Here is a 21,044-nt window from a genome sequence, read left to right as displayed (position 1 = left end):
TCCCATCACGTTCCAGATCACCCACACAGATCTCCCCCTTACATCTCTCTCTCCTGCTTCCCATCACGTTCCAGATCACCCACACAGATCTCCTCCTTACACCTCTCTCTCCTGCTTCCCATCATGTTCCAGATCACCCACACAGATCTCCTCCTTACATCCCTCTCTCCTGCTTCCCATCACATTCCAGATCACACACAGATCTCCGCCTTACATCCCTCTCTCCTGCTTCCCATCATGTTCCAGATCACCCACACAGATCTCCTCCTTACATCCCTCTCTCCTGCTTCCCATCACGTTCCAGATCACCCACACAGATCTCCTCCTTACATCCCTCTCTCCCATCACGTTCCAGATCACCCACACAGATCTCTCCCTTACATCCCTCTCTCCTGCTTCCCATCACGTTCCAGATCACCCACACAGATCTCACCCTTACATCCCTCTCTCCTGCTTCCCATCACGTTCCAGATCACCCACACAGATCTCCTCCTTACATCCCTCTCTCCTGCTTCCCATCACGTTCCAGATCACCCACACAGATCTCTTCCTTACATCCCTCTCTCCTGCTTCCCATCACGTTCCAGATCACCCACACAGATCTCCTCCTTACATCCCTCTCTCCCATCACGTTCCAGATCACCCACACAGATCTCCCCCTTACATCCCTCTCTCCTGCTTCCCATCACGTTCCAGATCACCCACACAGATCTCCTCCTTACATCCCTCTCTCCCATCACGTTCAAGATCACCCACACAGATCTCCCCCTTACATCCCTCTCTCCTGCTTCCCATCACGTTCCAGATCACCCACACAGATCTCCTCCTTACATCCCTCTCTCCTGCTTCCCATCATGTTCCAGATAACCCACACAGATCTCCCCGTTACATCTCTCTCCTGCTTCCCATCACGTTCCAGATCAGCCACACAGATCTCCTCCTTACATCCCTCTCTCCTGCTTCCCATCATGTTCCAGATCAGCCACACAGATCTCTTCCTTACATCCCTCTCTCCCATCACGTTCCAGATCACCACACAGATCTCCCCCTTACATCCCTCTCTCCTGCTTCCCATCACGTTCCAGATCACCCACACAGATCTCCTCCTTACATCCCTCTCTCCTGCTTCCCATCACGTTCCAGATCACCCACACAGATCTCCTCCTTACATCCCTCTCTCCTGCTTCCCATCACGTTCCAGATCACCCACACAGATCTCTTCCTAACATCCCTCTCTCCTGCTTCCCATCACGTTCCAGATCACCCACACAGATCTCCTCCTTACATCCCTCTCTCCCATCACGTTCCAGATCACCCACACAGATCTTCCCCTTACATCCCTCTCTCCTGCTTCCCATCACGTTCCAGATCACCCACACAGATCTCCTCCTTACATCCCTCTCTCCTGCTTCCCATCATGTTCCAGATCAGCCACACAGATCTCCTCCCTACATCCCTCTCTCCTTTTTCCCATCACGTTCCAGATCACCCACACAGATCTCCTCCTTACATCTCTCTCTCCTGCTTCCCATCACATTCCAGATCACCCACACAGATCTCCCCCTTACATCCCTCTCTCCTGCTTCCCATCACGTTCCAGATCACCCACACAGATCTCCCCCTTACATCCCTCTCTCCTGCTTCCCATCACGTTCCAGATCACCCACACAGATCTCCTCCTTACATCCCTCTCTCCTGCTTCCCATCACGTTCCAGATCACCCACACAGATCTCTTCCTTACATCCCTCTCTCCTGCTTCCCATCACGTTCCAGATCACCCACACAGATCTCCTCCTTACATCCCTCTCTCCCATCACGTTCCAGATCACCCACACAGATCTCCCCCTTACATCCCTCTCTCCTGCTTCCCATCACGTTCCAGATCACCCACACAGATCTCTTCCTTACATCCCTCTCTCCTGCTTCCCATCACGTTCCAGATCACCCACACAGATCTCCTCCTTACATCCCTCTCTCCCATCACGTTCCAGATCACCCACACAGATCTCCCCCTTACATCCCTCTCTCCTGCTTCCCATCACGTTCCAGATCACCCACACAGATCTTCCCCTTACATCCCTCTCTCCTGCTTCCCATCACGTTCCAGATAACCCACACAGATCTCCTCCTTACATCCCTCTCTCCTGCTTCCCATCATGTTCCAGATCAGCCACACAGATCTCCTCCTTACATCCCTCTCTCCCATCACGTTCCAGATCACCCACACAGATCTCCCCCTTACATCCCTCTCTCCTGCTTCCCATCACGTTCCAGATCACCCACACAGATCTTCCCCTTACATCCCTCTCTCCTGCTTCCCATCACGTTCCAGATCACCCACACAGATCTCCTCCTTACATCCCTCTCTCCTGCTTCCCATCACATTCCAGATCACACACAGATCTCCGCCTTACATCCCTCTCTCCTGCTTCCCATCATGTTCCAGATCACCCACACAGATCTCCTCCTTACATCCCTCTCTCCTGCTTCCCATCACGTTCCAGATCACCCACACAGATCTCCTCCTTACATCCCTCTCTCCCATCACGTTCCAGATCACCCACACAGATCTCTCCCTTACATCCCTCTCTCCTGCTTCCCATCACGTTCCAGATCACCCACACAGATCTCACCCTTACATCCCTCTCTCCTGCTTCCCATCACGTTCCAGATCACCCACACAGATCTCCTCCTTACATCCCTCTCTCCTGCTTCCCATCACGTTCCAGATCACCCACACAGATCTCTTCCTTACATCCCTCTCTCCTGCTTCCCATCACGTTCCAGATCACCCACACAGATCTCCTCCTTACATCCCTCTCTCCCATCACGTTCCAGATCACCCACACAGATCTCCCCCTTACATCCCTCTCTCCTGCTTCCCATCACGTTCCAGATCACCCACACAGATCTCCTCCTTACATCCCTCTCTCCCATCACGTTCAAGATCACCCACACAGATCTCCCCCTTACATCCCTCTCTCCTGCTTCCCATCACGTTCCAGATCACCCACACAGATCTCCTCCTTACATCCCTCTCTCCTGCTTCCCATCATGTTCCAGATAACCCACACAGATCTCCCCGTTACATCTCTCTCCTGCTTCCCATCACGTTCCAGATCAGCCACACAGATCTCCTCCTTACATCCCTCTCTCCTGCTTCCCATCATGTTCCAGATCAGCCACACAGATCTCTTCCTTACATCCCTCTCTCCCATCACGTTCCAGATCACCACACAGATCTCCCCCTTACATCCCTCTCTCCTGCTTCCCATCACGTTCCAGATCACCCACACAGATCTCCTCCTTACATCCCTCTCTCCTGCTTCCCATCACGTTCCAGATCACCCACACAGATCTCCTCCTTACATCCCTCTCTCCTGCTTCCCATCACGTTCCAGATCACCCACACAGATCTCTTCCTAACATCCCTCTCTCCTGCTTCCCATCACGTTCCAGATCACCCACACAGATCTCCTCCTTACATCCCTCTCTCCCATCACGTTCCAGATCACCCACACAGATCTCCTCCTTACATCCCTCTCTCCCATCACGTTCCAGATCACCCACACAGATCTCCTCCTTACATCCCTCTCTCCCATCACGTTCCAGATCACCCACACAGATCTCCCCCTTACATCCCTCTCTCCTGCTTCCCATCACGTTCCAGATCACCCACACAGATCTCCTCCTTACATCCCTCTCTCCCATCACGTTCAAGATCACCCACACAGATCTCCCCCTTACATCCCTCTCTCCTGCTTCCCATCACGTTCCAGATCACCCACACAGATCTCCTCCTTACATCCCTCTCTCCTGCTTCCCATCATGTTCCAGATAACCCACACAGATCTCCCCGTTACATCTCTCTCCTGCTTCCCATCACGTTCCAGATCAGCCACACAGATCTCCTCCTTACATCCCTCTCTCCTGCTTCCCATCATGTTCCAGATCAGCCACACAGATCTCTTCCTTACATCCCTCTCTCCCATCACGTTCCAGATCACCACACAGATCTCCCCCTTACATCCCTCTCTCCTGCTTCCCATCACGTTCCAGATCACCCACACAGATCTCCTCCTTACATCCCTCTCTCCTGCTTCCCATCACGTTCCAGATCACCCACACAGATCTCCTCCTTACATCCCTCTCTCCTGCTTCCCATCACGTTCCAGATCACCCACACAGATCTCTTCCTAACATCCCTCTCTCCTGCTTCCCATCACGTTCCAGATCACCCACACAGATCTCCTCCTTACATCCCTCTCTCCCATCACGTTCCAGATCACCCACACAGATCTTCCCCTTACATCCCTCTCTCCTGCTTCCCATCACGTTCCAGATCACCCACACAGATCTCCTCCTTACATCCCTCTCTCCTGCTTCCCATCATGTTCCAGATCAGCCACACAGATCTCCTCCCTACATCCCTCTCTCCTTTTTCCCATCACGTTCCAGATCACCCACACAGATCTCCCCCTTACATCCCTCTCTCCTGCTTCCCATCACGTTCCAGATAACCCACACAGATCTCCCCGTTACATCTCTCTCTCCTGCTTCCCAACACGTTCCAGATCACCCACACAGATCTCCTCCTTACATCTCTCTCTCCTGCTTCCCATCACATTCCAGATCACCCACACAGATCTCCCCCTTACATCCCTCTCTCCTGCTTCCCATCACGTTCCAGATAACCCACACAGATCTCCCCCTTACATCCCTCTCTCCCATCACGTTCCAGATCACCCACACAGATCTCCCCCTTACATCCCTCTCTCCTGCTTCCCATCACGTTCCAGATCACCCACACAGATCTCCCCCTTACATCCCTCTCTCCTGCTTCCCATCACGTTCCAGATCACCCACACAGATCTCTTCCTTACATCCCTCTCTCCTGCTTCCCATCACGTTCCAGATCACCCACACAGATCTCCTCCTTACATCCCTCTCTCCCATCACGTTCCAGATCACCCACACAGATCTCCCCCTTACATCCCTCTCTCCTGCTTCCCATCACGTTCCAGATCACCCACACAGATCTCCTCCTTACATCCCTCTCTCCCATCACGTTCCAGATCACCCACACAGATCTCCCCCTTACATCCCTCTCTCCTGCTTCCCATCACGTTCCAGATCACCCACACAGATCTTCCCCTTACATCCCTCTCTCCTGCTTCCCATCACGTTCCAGATAACCCACACAGATCTCCTCCTTACATCCCTCTCTCCTGCTTCCCATCATGTTCCAGATCAGCCACACAGATCTCCTCCTTACATCCCTCTCTCCCATCACGTTCCAGATCACCCACACAGATCTCCCCCTTACATCCCTCTCTCCTGCTTCCCATCACGTTCCAGATCACCCACACAGATCTTCCCCTTACATCCCTCTCTCCTGCTTCCCATCACGTTCCAGATCACCCACACAGATCTCCCCCTTACATCCCTCTCTCCTGCTTCCCATCACGTTCCAGATCACCCACACAGATCTCCCCCTTACATCCCTCTCTCCTGCTTCCCATCACGTTCCAGATCACCCACACAGATCTCCTCCTTACATCCCTCTCTCCCGCTTCCCATCACGTTCCAGATCACGCACACAGATCTCCTCCTTACATCCCTCTCTCCCATCACGTTCCAGATCACCCACACAGATCTCCCCCTTACATCCCTCTCTCCTGCTTCCCATCACGTTCCAGATCACCCACACAGATCTCCCCCTTACATCCCTCTCTCCTGCTTCCCATCACGTTCCAGATCACCCACACAGATCTCCCCCTTACATCCCTCTCTCCTGCTTCCCATCACGTTCCAGATCACCCACACAGATCTCCTCCTTACATCCCTCTCTCCTGCTTCCCATCACGTTCCAGATCACCCACACAGATCTCCCCCTTACATCCCTCTCTCCTGCTTCCCATCACGTTCCAGATAACCCACACAGATCTCCCCGTTACATCTCTCTCCTGCTTCCCAACACGTTCCAGATCACCCACACAGATCTCCTCCTTACATCTCTCTCTCCTGCTTCCCATCACATTACAGATCACCCACACAGATCTCCCCCTTACATCCCTCTCTCCTGCTTCCCATCACGTTCCAGATAACCCACACAGATCTCCCCCTTACATCCCTCTCTCCCATCACGTTCCAGATCACCCACACAGATCTCCCCCTTACATCTCTCTCTCCTGCTTCCCATCACGTTCCAGATCACACACACAGATCTCTTCCTTACATCCCTCTCTCCCGCTTCCCATCACGTTCCAGATCACCCACACAGATCTCCTCCTTACATCCCTCTCTCCCATCACGTTCCAGATCACCCACACAGATCTCCCCCTTACATCCCTCTCTCCTGCTTCCCATCACATGCCAGATCACCCACACAGATCTCCCCTTACATCCCTCTCTCCCATCACGTTCCAGATCACCCACACAGATCTCCCCCTTACATCCCTCTCTCCTGCTTCCCATCATGTTCCAGATCACCCACACAGATCTCCTCCTTACATCCCTCTCTACTGCTTCCCATCACGTTCCAGATCACCCACACAGATCTCTTCCTTACATCCCTCTCTCCTGCTTCCCATCACGTTCCAGATCACCCACACAGATCTCCTCCTTACATCCCTCTCTCCCATCACGTTCCAGATCACCCACACAGATCTCCCCCTTACATCCCTCTCTCCTGCTTCCCATCACGTTCCAGATCACCCACACAGATCTCCCCCTTACATCCCTCTCTCCTGCTTCCCATCACGTTCCAGATCACCCACACAGATCTCCTCCTTACATCCCTCTCTCCCATCACGTTCCAGATCACCCACACAGATCTCCCCCTTACATCCCTCTCTCCTGCTTCCCATCACGTTCCAGATCACCCACACAGATCTCCTCCTTACATCCCTCTCTACTGCTTCCCATCACGTTCCAGATCACCCACACAGATCTCTTCCTTACATCCCTCTCTCCTGCTTCCCATCACGTTCCAGATCACCCACACAGATCTCCTCCTTACATCCCTCTCTCCCATCACGTTCCAGATCACCCACACAGATCTCCCCCTTACATCCCTCTCTCCTGCTTCCCATCACGTTCCAGATCACCCACACAGATCTCCCCCTTACATCTCTCTCTCCTGCTTCCCATCACGTTCCAGATCACCCACACAGATCTCTTCCTTACATCCCTCTCTCCCGCTTCCCATCACGTTCCAGATCACCCACACAGATCTCCTCCTTACATCCCTCTCTCCCATCACGTTCCAGATCACCCACACAGATCTCCCCCTTACATCCCTCTCTCCTGCTTCCCATCACATGCCAGATCACCCACACAGATCTCCCCTTACATCCCTCTCTCCCATCACGTTCCAGATCACCCACACAGATCTCCCCCTTACATCCCTCTCTCCTGCTTCCCATCATGTTCCAGATCACCCACACAGATCTCCTCCTTACATCCCTCTCTCCTGCTTCCCATCACGTTCCAGATCACCCACACAGATCTCTTCCTTACATCCCTCTCTCCTGCTTCCCATCACGTTCCAGATCACCCACACAGATCTCCTCCTTACATCCCTCTCTCCCATCACGTTCCAGATCACCCACACAGATCTCCCCCTTACATCCCTCTCTCCTGCTTCCCATCACGTTCCAGATCACCCACACAGATCTCCTCCTTACATCCCTCTCTCCCATCACGTTCAAGATCACCCACACAGATCTCCCCCTTACATCCCTCTCTCCTGCTTCCCATCACGTTCCAGATCACCCACACAGATCTCCTCCTTACATCCCTCTCTCCTGCTTCCCATCATGTTCCAGATAACCCACACAGATCTCCCCGTTACATCTCTCTCCTGCTTCCCATCACGTTCCAGATCAGCCACACAGATCTCCTCCTTACATCCCTCTCTCCTGCTTCCCATCATGTTCCAGATCAGCCACACAGATCTCTTCCTTACATCCCTCTCTCCCATCACGTTCCAGATCACCACACAGATCTCCCCCTTACATCCCTCTCTCCTGCTTCCCATCACGTTCCAGATCACCCACACAGATCTCCTCCTTACATCCCTCTCTCCTGCTTCCCATCACGTTCCAGATCACCCACACAGATCTCCTCCTTACATCCCTCTCTCCTGCTTCCCATCACGTTCCAGATCACCCACACAGATCTCTTCCTAACATCCCTCTCTCCTGCTTCCCATCACGTTCCAGATCACCCACACAGATCTCCTCCTTACATCCCTCTCTCCCATCACGTTCCAGATCACCCACACAGATCTTCCCCTTACATCCCTCTCTCCTGCTTCCCATCACGTTCCAGATCACCCACACAGATCTCCTCCTTACATCCCTCTCTCCTGCTTCCCATCATGTTCCAGATCAGCCACACAGATCTCCTCCCTACATCCCTCTCTCCTTTTTCCCATCACGTTCCAGATCACCCACACAGATCTCCCCCTTACATCCCTCTCTCCTGCTTCCCATCACGTTCCAGATAACCCACACAGATCTCCCCGTTACATCTCTCTCTCCTGCTTCCCAACACGTTCCAGATCACCCACACAGATCTCCTCCTTACATCTCTCTCTCCTGCTTCCCATCACATTCCAGATCACCCACACAGATCTCCCCCTTACATCCCTCTCTCCTGCTTCCCATCACGTTCCAGATAACCCACACAGATCTCCCCCTTACATCCCTCTCTCCCATCACGTTCCAGATCACCCACACAGATCTCCCCCTTACATCCCTCTCTCCTGCTTCCCATCACGTTCCAGATCACCCACACAGATCTCCCCCTTACATCCCTCTCTCCTGCTTCCCATCACGTTCCAGATCACCCACACAGATCTCTTCCTTACATCCCTCTCTCCTGCTTCCCATCACGTTCCAGATCACCCACACAGATCTCCTCCTTACATCCCTCTCTCCCATCACGTTCCAGATCACCCACACAGATCTCCCCCTTACATCCCTCTCTCCTGCTTCCCATCACGTTCCAGATCACCCACACAGATCTCCTCCTTACATCCCTCTCTCCTGCTTCCCATCACGTTCCAGATCACCCACACAGATCTCCCCCTTACATCCCTCTCTCCTGCTTCCCATCACGTTCCAGATAACCCACACAGATCTCCCCGTTACATCTCTCTCCTGCTTCCCAACACGTTCCAGATCACCCACACAGATCTCCTCCTTACATCTCTCTCTCCTGCTTCCCATCACATTACAGATCACCCACACAGATCTCCCCCTTACATCCCTCTCTCCTGCTTCCCATCACGTTCCAGATAACCCACACAGATCTCCCCCTTACATCCCTCTCTCCCATCACGTTCCAGATCACCCACACAGATCTCCCCCTTACATCTCTCTCTCCTGCTTCCCATCACGTTCCAGATCACACACACAGATCTCTTCCTTACATCCCTCTCTCCCGCTTCCCATCACGTTCCAGATCACCCACACAGATCTCCTCCTTACATCCCTCTCTCCCATCACGTTCCAGATCACCCACACAGATCTCCCCCTTACATCCCTCTCTCCTGCTTCCCATCACATGCCAGATCACCCACACAGATCTCCCCTTACATCCCTCTCTCCCATCACGTTCCAGATCACCCACACAGATCTCCCCCTTACATCCCTCTCTCCTGCTTCCCATCATGTTCCAGATCACCCACACAGATCTCCCCCTTACATCCCTCTCTCCTGCTTCCCATCACGTTCCAGATCACCCACACAGATCTCCTCCTTACATCCCTCTCTACTGCTTCCCATCACGTTCCAGATCACCCACACAGATCTCTTCCTTACATCCCTCTCTCCTGCTTCCCATCACGTTCCAGATCACCCACACAGATCTCCTCCTTACATCCCTCTCTCCCATCACGTTCCAGATCACCCACACAGATCTCCCCCTTACATCCCTCTCTCCTGCTTCCCATCACGTTCCAGATCACCCACACAGATCTCCCCCTTACATCTCTCTCTCCTGCTTCCCATCACGTTCCAGATCACCCACACAGATCTCTTCCTTACATCCCTCTCTCCCGCTTCCCATCACGTTCCAGATCACCCACACAGATCTCCTCCTTACATCCCTCTCTCCCATCACGTTCCAGATCACCCACACAGATCTCCCCCTTACATCCCTCTCTCCTGCTTCCCATCACATGCCAGATCACCCACACAGATCTCCCCTTACATCCCTCTCTCCCATCACGTTCCAGATCACCCACACAGATCTCCCCCTTACATCCCTCTCTCCTGCTTCCCATCATGTTCCAGATCACCCACACAGATCTCCTCCTTACATCCCTCTCTACTGCTTCCCATCACGTTCCAGATCACCCACACAGATCTCTTCCTTACATCCCTCTCTCCTGCTTCCCATCACGTTCCAGATCACCCACACAGATCTCCTCCTTACATCCCTCTCTCCCATCACGTTCCAGATCACCCACACAGATCTCCCCCTTACATCCCTCTCTCCTGCTTCCCATCACGTTCCAGATCACCCACACAGATCTCCCCCTTACATCCCTCTCTACTGCTTCCCATCACGTTCCAGATCACCCACACAGATCTCCTCCTTACATCCCTCTCTCCCATCACGTTCCAGATCACCCACACAGATCTCCCCCTTACATCCCTCTCTCCTGCTTCCCATCACGTTCCAGATCACCCACACAGATCTCCTCCTTACATCCCTCTCTACTGCTTCCCATCACGTTCCAGATCACCCACACAGATCTCTTCCTTACATCCCTCTCTCCTGCTTCCCATCACGTTCCAGATCACCCACACAGATCTCCTCCTTACATCCCTCTCTCCCATCACGTTCCAGATCACCCACACAGATCTCCCCCTTACATCCCTCTCTCCTGCTTCCCATCACGTTCCAGATCACCCACACAGATCTCCTCCTTACATCCCTCTCTCCTGCTTCCCATCACGTTCCAGATCACCCACACAGATCTCCCCCTTACATCCCTCTCTCCCATCACGTTCCAGATCACCCACACAGATCTCTTCCTTACATCCCTCTCTCCTGCTTCCCATCACGTTCCAGATCACCCACACAGATCTCCTCCTTACATCCCTCTCTCCTGCTTCCCATCATGTTCCAGATCAGCCACACAGATCTCCTCCCTACATCCCTCTCTCCGTTTTCCCATCACGTTCCAGATCACCCACACAGATCTCCCCCTTACATCCCTCTCTCCTGCTTCCCATCACGTTCCAGATCACCCACACAGATCTCCCCCTTACATCCCTCTCTCCCATCACGTTCCAGATCACCCACACAGATCTCCTCCCTACATCCCTCTCTCCTGCTTCCCATCATGTTCCAGATCAGCCACACAGATCTCCCCCTTACATCCCTCTCTCCTGCTTCCCATCACGTTCCAGATCACCCACACAGATCTCCTCCTTACATCTCTCTCTCCTGCTTCCCATCACATTCCAGATCACCCACACAGATCTCCCCCTTACATCCCTCTCTCCTGCTTCCCATCACGTTCCAGATAACCCACACAGATCTCCCCCTTACATCCCTCTCTCCTGCTTCCCATCACGTTCCAGATAACCCACACAGATCTCCCCCTTACATCCCTCTCTCCCATCACGTTCCAGATCACCCACACAGATCTCCCCCTTACATCCCTCTCTCCTGCTTCCCATCACGTTCCAGATCACCCACACAAATCTCCTCCTTACATCCCTCTCTCCCATCACGTTCCAGATCACCCACACAGATCTTCCCCTTACATCCCTCTCTCCTGCTTCCCATCACGTTCCAGATCACCCACACAGATCTCCTCCTTACATCCCTCTCTCCTGCTTCCCATCATGTTCCAGATCAGCCACACAGATCTCCTCCCTACATCCCTCTCTCCTTTTTCCCATCACGTTCCAGATCACCCACACAGATCTCCCCCTTACATCCCTCTCTCCTGCTTCCCATCACGTTCCAGATAACCCACACAGATCTCCCCGTTACATCTCTCTCTCCTGCTTCCCAACACGTTCCAGATCACCCACACAGATCTCCTCCTTACATCTCTCTCTCCTGCTTCCCATCACATTCCAGATCACCCACACAGATCTCCCCCTTACATCCCTCTCTCCTGCTTCCCATCACGTTCCAGATAACCCACACAGATCTCCCCCTTACATCCCTCTCTCCCATCACGTTCCAGATCACCCACACAGATCTCCCCCTTACATCCCTCTCTCCTGCTTCCCATCACGTTCCAGATCACCCACACAGATCTCTTCCTTACATCCCTCTCTCCTGCTTCCCATCACGTTCCAGATCACCCACACAGATCTCTTCCTTACATCCCTCTCTCCTGCTTCCCATCACGTTCCAGATCACCCACACAGATCTCTTCCTTACATCCCTCTCTCCTGCTTCCCATCACGTTCCAGATCACCCACACAGATCTCCTCCTTACATCCCTCTCTCCCATCACGTTCCAGATCACCCACACAGATCTTCCCCTTACATCCCTCTCTCCTGCTTCCCATCACGTTCCAGATCACCCACACAGATCTCCTCCTTACATCCCTCTCTCCTGCTTCCCATCATGTTCCAGATCAGCCACACAGATCTCCTCCCTACATCCCTCTCTCCTTTTTCCCATCACGTTCCAGATCACCCACACAGATCTCCTCCTTACATCTCTCTCTCCTGCTTCCCATCACATTCCAGATCACCCACACAGATCTCCCCCTTACATCACTCTCTCCTGCTTCCCATCACGTTCCAGATAACCCACACAGATCTCCCCCTTACATCCCTCTCTCCCATCACGTTCCAGATCACCCACACAGATCTCCCCCTTACATCCCTCTCTCCTGCTTCCCATCACGTTCCAGATCACCCACACAGATCTCTTCCTTACATCCCTCTCTCCTGCTTCCCATCACGTTCCAGATCACCCACACAGATCTCCTCCTTACATCCCTCTCTCCTGCTTCCCAACACGTTCCAGATCACCCACACAGATCTCCTCCTTACATCCCTCTCTCCCATCACGTTCCAGATCACCCACACAGATCTACCCCTTACATCCCTCTCTCCTGCTTCCCATCACGTTCCAGATCACCCACACAGATCTCCTCCTTACATCCCTCTCTCCCATCACGTTCCAGATCACCCACACAGATCTCCTCCTTACATCCCTCTCTCCTGCTTCCCATCATGTTCCAGATCACCCACACAGATCTTCCCCTTACATCCCTCTCTCCTGCTTCCCATCACGTTCCAGATCACCCACACAGATCTTCCCCTTACATCCCTCTCTCCTGCTTCCCATCACGTTCCAGATCACCCACACAGATCTCCCCCTTACATCCCTCTCTCCTGCTTCCCATCACGTTCCAGATCACCCACACAGATCTCCTCCTTACATCCCTCTCTCCCATCACGTTCCAGATCACCCACACAGATCTCCTCCCTACATCCCTCTCTCCTTTTTCCCATCACGTTCCAGATCACCCACACAGATCTCCTCCTTACATCCCTCTCTCCTGCTTCCCATCATGTTCCAGATCAGCCACACAGATCTCCTCCCTACATCCCTCTCTCCTTTTTCCCATCACGTTCCAGATCACCCACACAGATCTCCCCCTTACATCCCTCTCTCCTGCTTCCCATCACGTTCCAGATCACCCACACAGATCTCCTCCTTACATCCCTCTCTCCCATCACGTTCCAGATCACCCACACAGATCTCCCCCTTACATCCCTCTCTCCTGCTTCCCATCACGTTCCAGATCACCCACACAGATCTCCTCCTTACATCCCTCTCTCCCATCACGTTCCAGATCACCCACACAGATCTCCCCCTTACATCCCTCTCTCCTGCTTCCCATCACGTTCCAGATCACCCACACAGATCTTCCCCTTACATCCCTCTCTCCTGCTTCCCATCACGTTCCAGATCACCCACACAGATCTCCTCCTTACATCCCTCTCTCCTGCTTCCCATCATGTTCCAGATCAGCCACACAGATCTCCTCCCTACATCCCTCTCTCCTTTTTCCCATCACGTTCCAGATCACCCACACAGATCCCCCCCTTACATCCCTCTCTCCTGCTTCCCATCACGTTCCAAATAACCCACACAGATCTCCCCGTTACATCTCTCTCTCCTGCTTCCCAACACGTTCCAGATCACCCACACAGATCTCCTCCTTACATCTCTCTCTCCTGCTTCCCATCACATTCCAGATCACCCACACAGATCTCCCCCTTACATCCCTCTCTCCTGCTTCCCATCACGTTCCAGATAACCCACACAGATCTCCCCCTTACATCCCTCTCTCCCATCACGTTCCAGATCACCCACACAGATCTCCCCCTTACATCCCTCTCTCCTGCTTCCCATCACGTTCCAGATCACCCACACAGATCTCCTCCTTACATCCCTCTCTCCCATCACGTTCCAGATCACCCACACAGATCTTCCCCTTACATCCCTCTCTCCTGCTTCCCATCACGTTCCAGATCACCCACACAGATCTCCTCCTTACATCCCTCTCTCCTGCTTCCCATCATGTTCCAGATCAGCCACACAGATCTCCTCCCTACATCCCTCTCTCCTTTTTCCCATCACGTTCCAGATCACCCACACAGATCTCCCCCTTACATCCCTCTCTCCTGCTTCCCATCACGTTCCAGATAACCCACACAGATCTCCCCGTTACATCTCTCTCTCCTGCTTCCCATCACGTTCCAGATCACCCACACAGATCTCCCCCTTACATCCCTCTCTCCTGCTTCCCATCACGTTCCAGATCACCCACACAGATCTCCTCCTTACATCTCTCTCTCCTGCTTCCCATCACATTCCAGATCACCCACACAGATCTCCCCCTTACATCCCTCTCTCCTGCTTCCCATCACGTTCCAGATAACCCACACAGATCTCCCCCTTACATCCCTCTCTCCCATCACGTTCCAGATCACCCACACAGATCTCCCCCTTACATCCCTCTCTCCTGCTTCCCATCACGTTCCAGATCACCCACACAGATCTCCTCCTTACATCCCTCTCTCCCATCACGTTCCAGATCACCCACACAGATCTTCCCCTTACATCCCTCTCTCCTGCTTCCCATCACGTTCCAGATCACCCACACAGATCTCCTCCTTACATCCCTCTCTCCTGCTTCCCATCATGTTCCAGATCAGCCACACAGATCTCCTCCCTACATCCCTCTCTCCTTTTTCCCATCACGTTCCAGATCACCCACACAGATCTCCCCCTTACATCCCTCTCTCCTGCTTCCCATCACGTTCCAGATAACCCACACAGATCTCCCCGTTACATCTCTCTCTCCTGCTTCCCAACACGTTCCAGATCACCCACACAGATCTCCTCCTTACATCTCTCTCTCCTGCTTCCCATCACGTTCCAGATCACCCACACAGATCTCCCCCTTACATCCCTCTCTCCTGCTTCCCATCACGTTCCAGATAACCCACACAGATCTCCCCGTTACATCTCTCTCTCCTGCTTCCCAACACGTTCCAGATCACCCACACAGATCTCCTCCTTACATCCCTCTCTCCCATCACGTTCCAGATCACCCACACAGATCTCCCCCTTACATCCCTCTCTCCTGCTTCCCATCACGTTCCAGATCACCCACACAGATCTCCTCCTTACATCCCTCTCTACTGCTTCCCATCACGTTCCAGATCACCCACACAGATCTCTTCCTTACATCCCTCTCTCCTGCTTCCCATCACGTTCCAGATCACCCACACAGATCTCCTCCTTACATCCCTCTCTCCCATCACGTTCCAGATCACCCACACATATCTCCCCCTTACATCCCTCTCTCCTGCTTCCCATCACGTTCCAGATCACCCACACAGATCTCCCCCTTACATCCCTCTCTCCTGCTTCCCATCACGTTCCAGATCACCCACACAGATCTCCCCCTTACATCCCTCTCTCCTGCTTCCCATCACGTTCCAGATCACCCACACAGATCTCCTCCTTACATCCCTCTCTCCCATCACGTTCCAGATCACCCACACAGATCTCCCCCTTACATCCCTCTCTCCTGCTTCCCATCACGTTCCAGATCACCCACACAGATCTCCTCCTTACATCCCTCTCTCCCATCACGTTCCAGATCACCCACACAGATCTCCCCCTTACATCCCTCTCTCCTGCTTCCCATCACGTTCCAGATCACCCACACAGATCTCCTCCTTACACTGGCGACACACTTTATTTGAGCTTGGCTAGTCCCACGAATTCGGGTATACCCGGGTGTATTGAGGTTTGTGACTGTTTTCTGCCCGAGTGCATTGAGTTATTTTCCAAGCAGGGATTGAAGCATTTTATTCCCGCTGGCTGCAATACTGCACAGTATATATATATATATATACTGCATTACAATTCATGAATTTATGCCATCTGGTAGACACGCGAAGCATTGCAGCCTATTAAATCCTAATCATTATCATTTAACAGATCAGCCGCCCATCAGCCAGGCATGAACCCAGGCTGGGAAGGCAAATGCAACGGGGCTTGTCAGAGGTGAGGAGTGGCGCATTCCAGGTATCTGCCAGGTACATACCGGGTATTTGCTCGAATAAAGTGTGTCGGTGCAGTACATCCCTCTCTCCCATCACGTTCCAGATCACCCACACAGATCTCCCCCTTACATCCCTCTCCTGCTTCCCATCACGTTCCAGATCACCCACACAGATCTCCTCCTTACATCCCTCTCTCCTGCTTCCCATCACGTTCCAGATCACCCACACATATCTCCCCCTTACATCCCTCTCTCCCATCACGTTCCAGATCACCCACACAGATCTCCCCCTTACATCTCTCTCTCCTGCTTCCCATCACGTTCCAGATCACCCACACAGATCTCCTCCTTACATCCCTCTCGCCTGCTTCCCATCACGTTCCAGATCAGCCACACATATCTCCCCCTTACATCCCTCTCTCCTGCTTCCCATCACGTTCCAGATCACCCACACAGATCTCCTCCTTACATCCCTCTCTCCTTCTTCCCATCACGTTCCAGATCACCCACACAGATCTCCCCCTTACATCCCTCTCTCCTGCTTCCCATCACGTTCCAGATCACCCACACAGATCTCCCCCTTACATCCCTCTCTCCTGCTTCCCATCACGTTCCAGATCACCCACACAGATCTCCTCCTTACATCCCTCTCTCCTGCTTCCCATCACGTTCCAGATCACCCACACAGATCTCCCCCTTACATCCCTCTCTCCCATCACGTTCCAGATCACCCACACAGATCTCCCCCTTACATCCCTCTCTCCTGCTTCCCATCTGATCCTTTATACGTTATATATAATAGCCCCCTCCCCCGGTGCTTACCTTGGCTGGACCCGTTCAACCCGCCCTCCAGGCACTGCCCCTCTCCGTTACCCCCTTGGCGGGCGCACCAGCCACAGCGGGGGTGCTGGATGCAGGCAGAGCAGTGAGTGTGACGGGAGCAGGACGGGGAGCAGCTCTCTGTGCCGCTCAGCACTCTGCCACACACACCGGCGGCACACCGCAGCGGCAGGAAGGTGGGGCTCACACACTGAGAGGGCGAGAGGGTGAGAGAGGGTGAGAGAGGCGGCACACCGCAGCGGCAGGAAGGTGGGGCTCACACACTGAGAGGGCGAGAGGGTGAGAGAGAGGGTGAGAGAGGGTGAGAGAGGCGGCACACCGCAGTGGCAAGAAGGTGGGGCTCACACACTGAAAGGGCGAGAGAGAGGGTGAGAGAGGGTGAGAGAGGCGGCACACCGCAGCGGCAGGAAGGTGGGGCTCACACACTGAAAGGGTGAGAGGGTGAGAGAGGGTGAGAGAGGGTGAGAGAGGCGGCACACCGCAGCGGCAGGAAGGTGGGGCTCACACACAGAGGGCGAGAGGGTGAGAGAGGGTGAGAGAGGCGGCACACCGCAGCGGCAGGAAGGTGGGGCTCACACACTGAGAGGGCGAGAGGGCGAGAGGGTGAGAGAGAGGGTGAGAGAGGGTGAGAGAGGGTGAGAGAGGCGGCACACCGCAGCGGCAAGAAGGTGGGGCTCACACACTGAGAGGGCGAGAGAGGGTGAGAGAGGCGGCACACCGCAGCGGCAGGAAGGTGGGGCTCACACACAGAGGGTGAGAGAGGGTGAGAGAGAGGGTGAGAGAGGGTGAGAGAGGCGGCACACCGCAGCGGCAGAAAGGTGGGGCTCACACACTGAGAGGGCGAGAGGGTGAGAGAGGGTGAGAGAGGCGGCAAACCGCAGCGGCAGGAAGGTGGGGCTCACACACTGAGAGGGCGAGAGGGTGAGAGAGAGGGTGAGAGAGGCGGCACACCGCAGCGTCAGGAAGGTGGGGCTCACACACAGAGGGTGAGAGAGGGTGAGAGAGAGGGTGAGAGAGGCGGCACACCGCAGCGGCAGGAAGGTGGGGCTCACACACTGAGAGGGCGAGAGGGTGAGAGAGAGGGTGAGAGAGGCGGCATACCGCAGCGGCAGGAAGGTGGGGCTCACACACTGAGAGGGCGAGAGGGTGAGAGAGAGGGTGAGAGAGGCGGCACACCGCAGCGGCAGGAAGTTGGGGCTCACACACTGAGAGGGCGAGAGGGTGAGAGAGAGGGTGAGAGATGGTGAGAGAGGCGGCAGGAAGGTGGGGCTCACACACTGAGAGGGCGAGAGGGTGAGAGAGAGGGTGAGAGAGGGTGAGTGAGGCGGCAGGAAGGTGGGGCTCACACACTGAGAGGGCGAGAGGGTGAGAGAGAGGGTGAGAGAGGCGGCACACCGCAGCGGCAGGAAGGTGGGGCTCACACACTGAGAGGGCGAGAGGGCGAGAGAGGGTGAGAGAGGGTGAGAGAGGCGGCACACCGCAGCGGCAGGAAGGTGGGGCTCACACACTGAGAGGGCGAGAGGGTGAGAGAGGCGGCACACATCAGCGGCAGGAAGGTGGGGCTCACACACTGAGAGGGCGAGAGGGTGAGAGAGGGTGAGAGAGGCGGCACACCGCAGCGGCAGGAAGGTGGGGCTCACACACAGAGGGCGAGAGAGAGGGTGAGAGAGGGTGAGAGAGGCGGCAGGAAGGTGGCGCTCACACACTGAGAGGGTGAGAGAGAGGGTGAGAGAGAGGGTGAGAGAGGCGGCACACCGCAGCGGCAGGAAGGTGGGGCTCACACACAGAGGGCGAGAGGGTGAGAGAGAGGGTGAGAGAGGGTGAGTGAGGCGGCAGGAAGGTGGCGCTCACACACTGAGAGGGCGAGAGGGTGAGAGAGGGTGAGAGAGGCGGCACACAGCAGCGGCAGGAAGGTGGGGCTCACACACTGAGAGGGCGAGAGGGTGAGAGAGAGGGTGAGAGAGGGTGAGAGAGGCGGCACACCGCAGCGGCAGGAAGGTGGGGCTCACACACTGAGAGGGCGAGAGAGGGTGAGAGAGAGGGTGAGAGAGGGTGAGAGAGGCGGCACACCGCAGCGGCAGGAAGGTGGGGCTCACACACAGAGGGTGAGAGAGGGTGAGAGAGAGGGTGAGAGAGGGTGAGAGAGGCGGCACACCGCAGCGGCAGGAAGGTGGGGCTCACACACTGAGAGGGCGAGAGGGTGAGAGAGAGGATGAGAGAGAGGGTGAGAGAGGCGGCACACCGCAGCGGCAGGAAGGTGGGGCTCACACACTGAGAGGGCGAGAGAGGGTGAGAGAGGCGGCACACCGCAGCGGCAGGAAGGTGGGGTTCACACACTGAGAGGGCGAGAGAGGGTGAGAGAGAGGGTGAGAGAGGCGGCACACCGCAGCGGCAGGAAGGTGGGGCTCACACACTGAGAGGGCGAGAGGGTGAGAGAGAGGGTGAGAGAGAGGGTGAGAGAGGGTGAGAGAGAGGGTGAGAGAGGGTGAGAGAGGCGGCAGGAAGGTGGGGCTCACACACTGAGAGGGCGAGAGGGTGAGAGAGGGTGAGAGAGGCGGCACACCGCAGCGGCAGGAAGGTGGGGCTCACACACTGAGAGGGCGAGAGGGTGAGAGAGAGGGTGAGAGAGGCGGCACACCGCAGCGGCAGGAAGGTGGGGCTCACACACAGAGGGTGAGAGAGGGTGAGAGAGAGGGTGAGAGAGAGGGTGAGAGAGGCGGCACACCGCAGCGGCAGAAAGGTGGGGCTCACACACAGAGGGCGAGGAGGGTGAGAGAGAGGGTGAGAGAGAGGTGAGAGAGGCGGCACACCGCAGCGGCAGGAAGGTGGGGCTAACACACTGAGAGGGCGAGAGGGTGAGAGAGGGTGAGAGAGGCGGCACACCGCAGCGGCAGGAAGGTGGGGCTCACACACTGAGAGGGCGAGAGGGTGAGAGAGGCGGCACACCGCAGCGGCAGGAAGGTGGGGCTCACACACAGAGGGTGAGAGAGGGTGAGAGAGGGTGAGAGAGGCGGCACACCGCAGCGGCAGGAGGTGGGGCTCACACACAGAGGGTGAGAGGGTGAGAGAGAGGGTGAGAGAGAGGGTGAGAGAGGCGGCACACCGCAGCGGCAGGAAGGTGGGGCTCACACACAGAGGGTGAGAGGGTGAGAGAGAGGGTGAGAGAGGCGGCACACCGCAGCGGCAGGAAGGTGGGGCTCACACACTGAGAGGGCGAGAGGGTGAGAGGGTGAGAGAGGCGGCACACCGCAGCGGCTGGAAGGTGGGGCTCACACACTGAGAGGGCGAGAGGGTGAGAGAGAGGGTGAGAGAGGGTGAGAGAGGGTGAGAGAGAGGGTGAGAGAGGGTGAGAGAGGCGCACACCGCAGCGGCAGGAAGGTGGGGTTCACACACAGAGGGCGAGAGGGTGAGAGAGAGGGTGAGAGAGAGGGTGAGAGAGGGTGAGATAGGCGGCACACCGCAGCGGCAGGAAGGTGGGGCTCACACACTGAGAGGGCGAGAGGGTGAGAGAGAGGGTGAGAGAGAGGGTGAGAGAGGCAGCACACCGCAGCGGCAGGATGGGGGGGAGGGAAGGGGAGGGGGAAGGGGAGAGGGGGAAGGGCGGGGAGAGGGGGAGCTGG

At 55.2% G+C, this 21,044-nt stretch overlaps 1 protein-coding gene across 1 annotated transcript in view; it reads right to left on the bottom strand.

Annotated features, from left to right (window-relative positions):
* LOC142481071 (multiple epidermal growth factor-like domains protein 8) overlaps positions 1-21,044 on the bottom strand; it is a gene marked incomplete at its 5' end in the record, with an annotated part of 34,681 nt that overhangs the window by 11,240 nt on the left and 2,397 nt on the right. The window contains one exon of the mRNA XM_075582740.1: positions 17,407-17,614. Coding sequence (XP_075438855.1) covers positions 17,407-17,614 — 208 coding nt within the window. The remainder of the gene's footprint in view (positions 1-17,406; positions 17,615-21,044) is intronic.

Source organism: Ascaphus truei, unplaced genomic scaffold, assembly GCF_040206685.1.
Source record: "Ascaphus truei isolate aAscTru1 unplaced genomic scaffold, aAscTru1.hap1 HAP1_SCAFFOLD_2450, whole genome shotgun sequence".
NCBI classification, from domain to species: Eukaryota; Metazoa; Chordata; class Amphibia; order Anura; family Ascaphidae; genus Ascaphus; species Ascaphus truei.
Note: the sequence above shows the minus strand (reverse complement) of the source record. Positions and strands in the feature narration are given on the sequence as shown.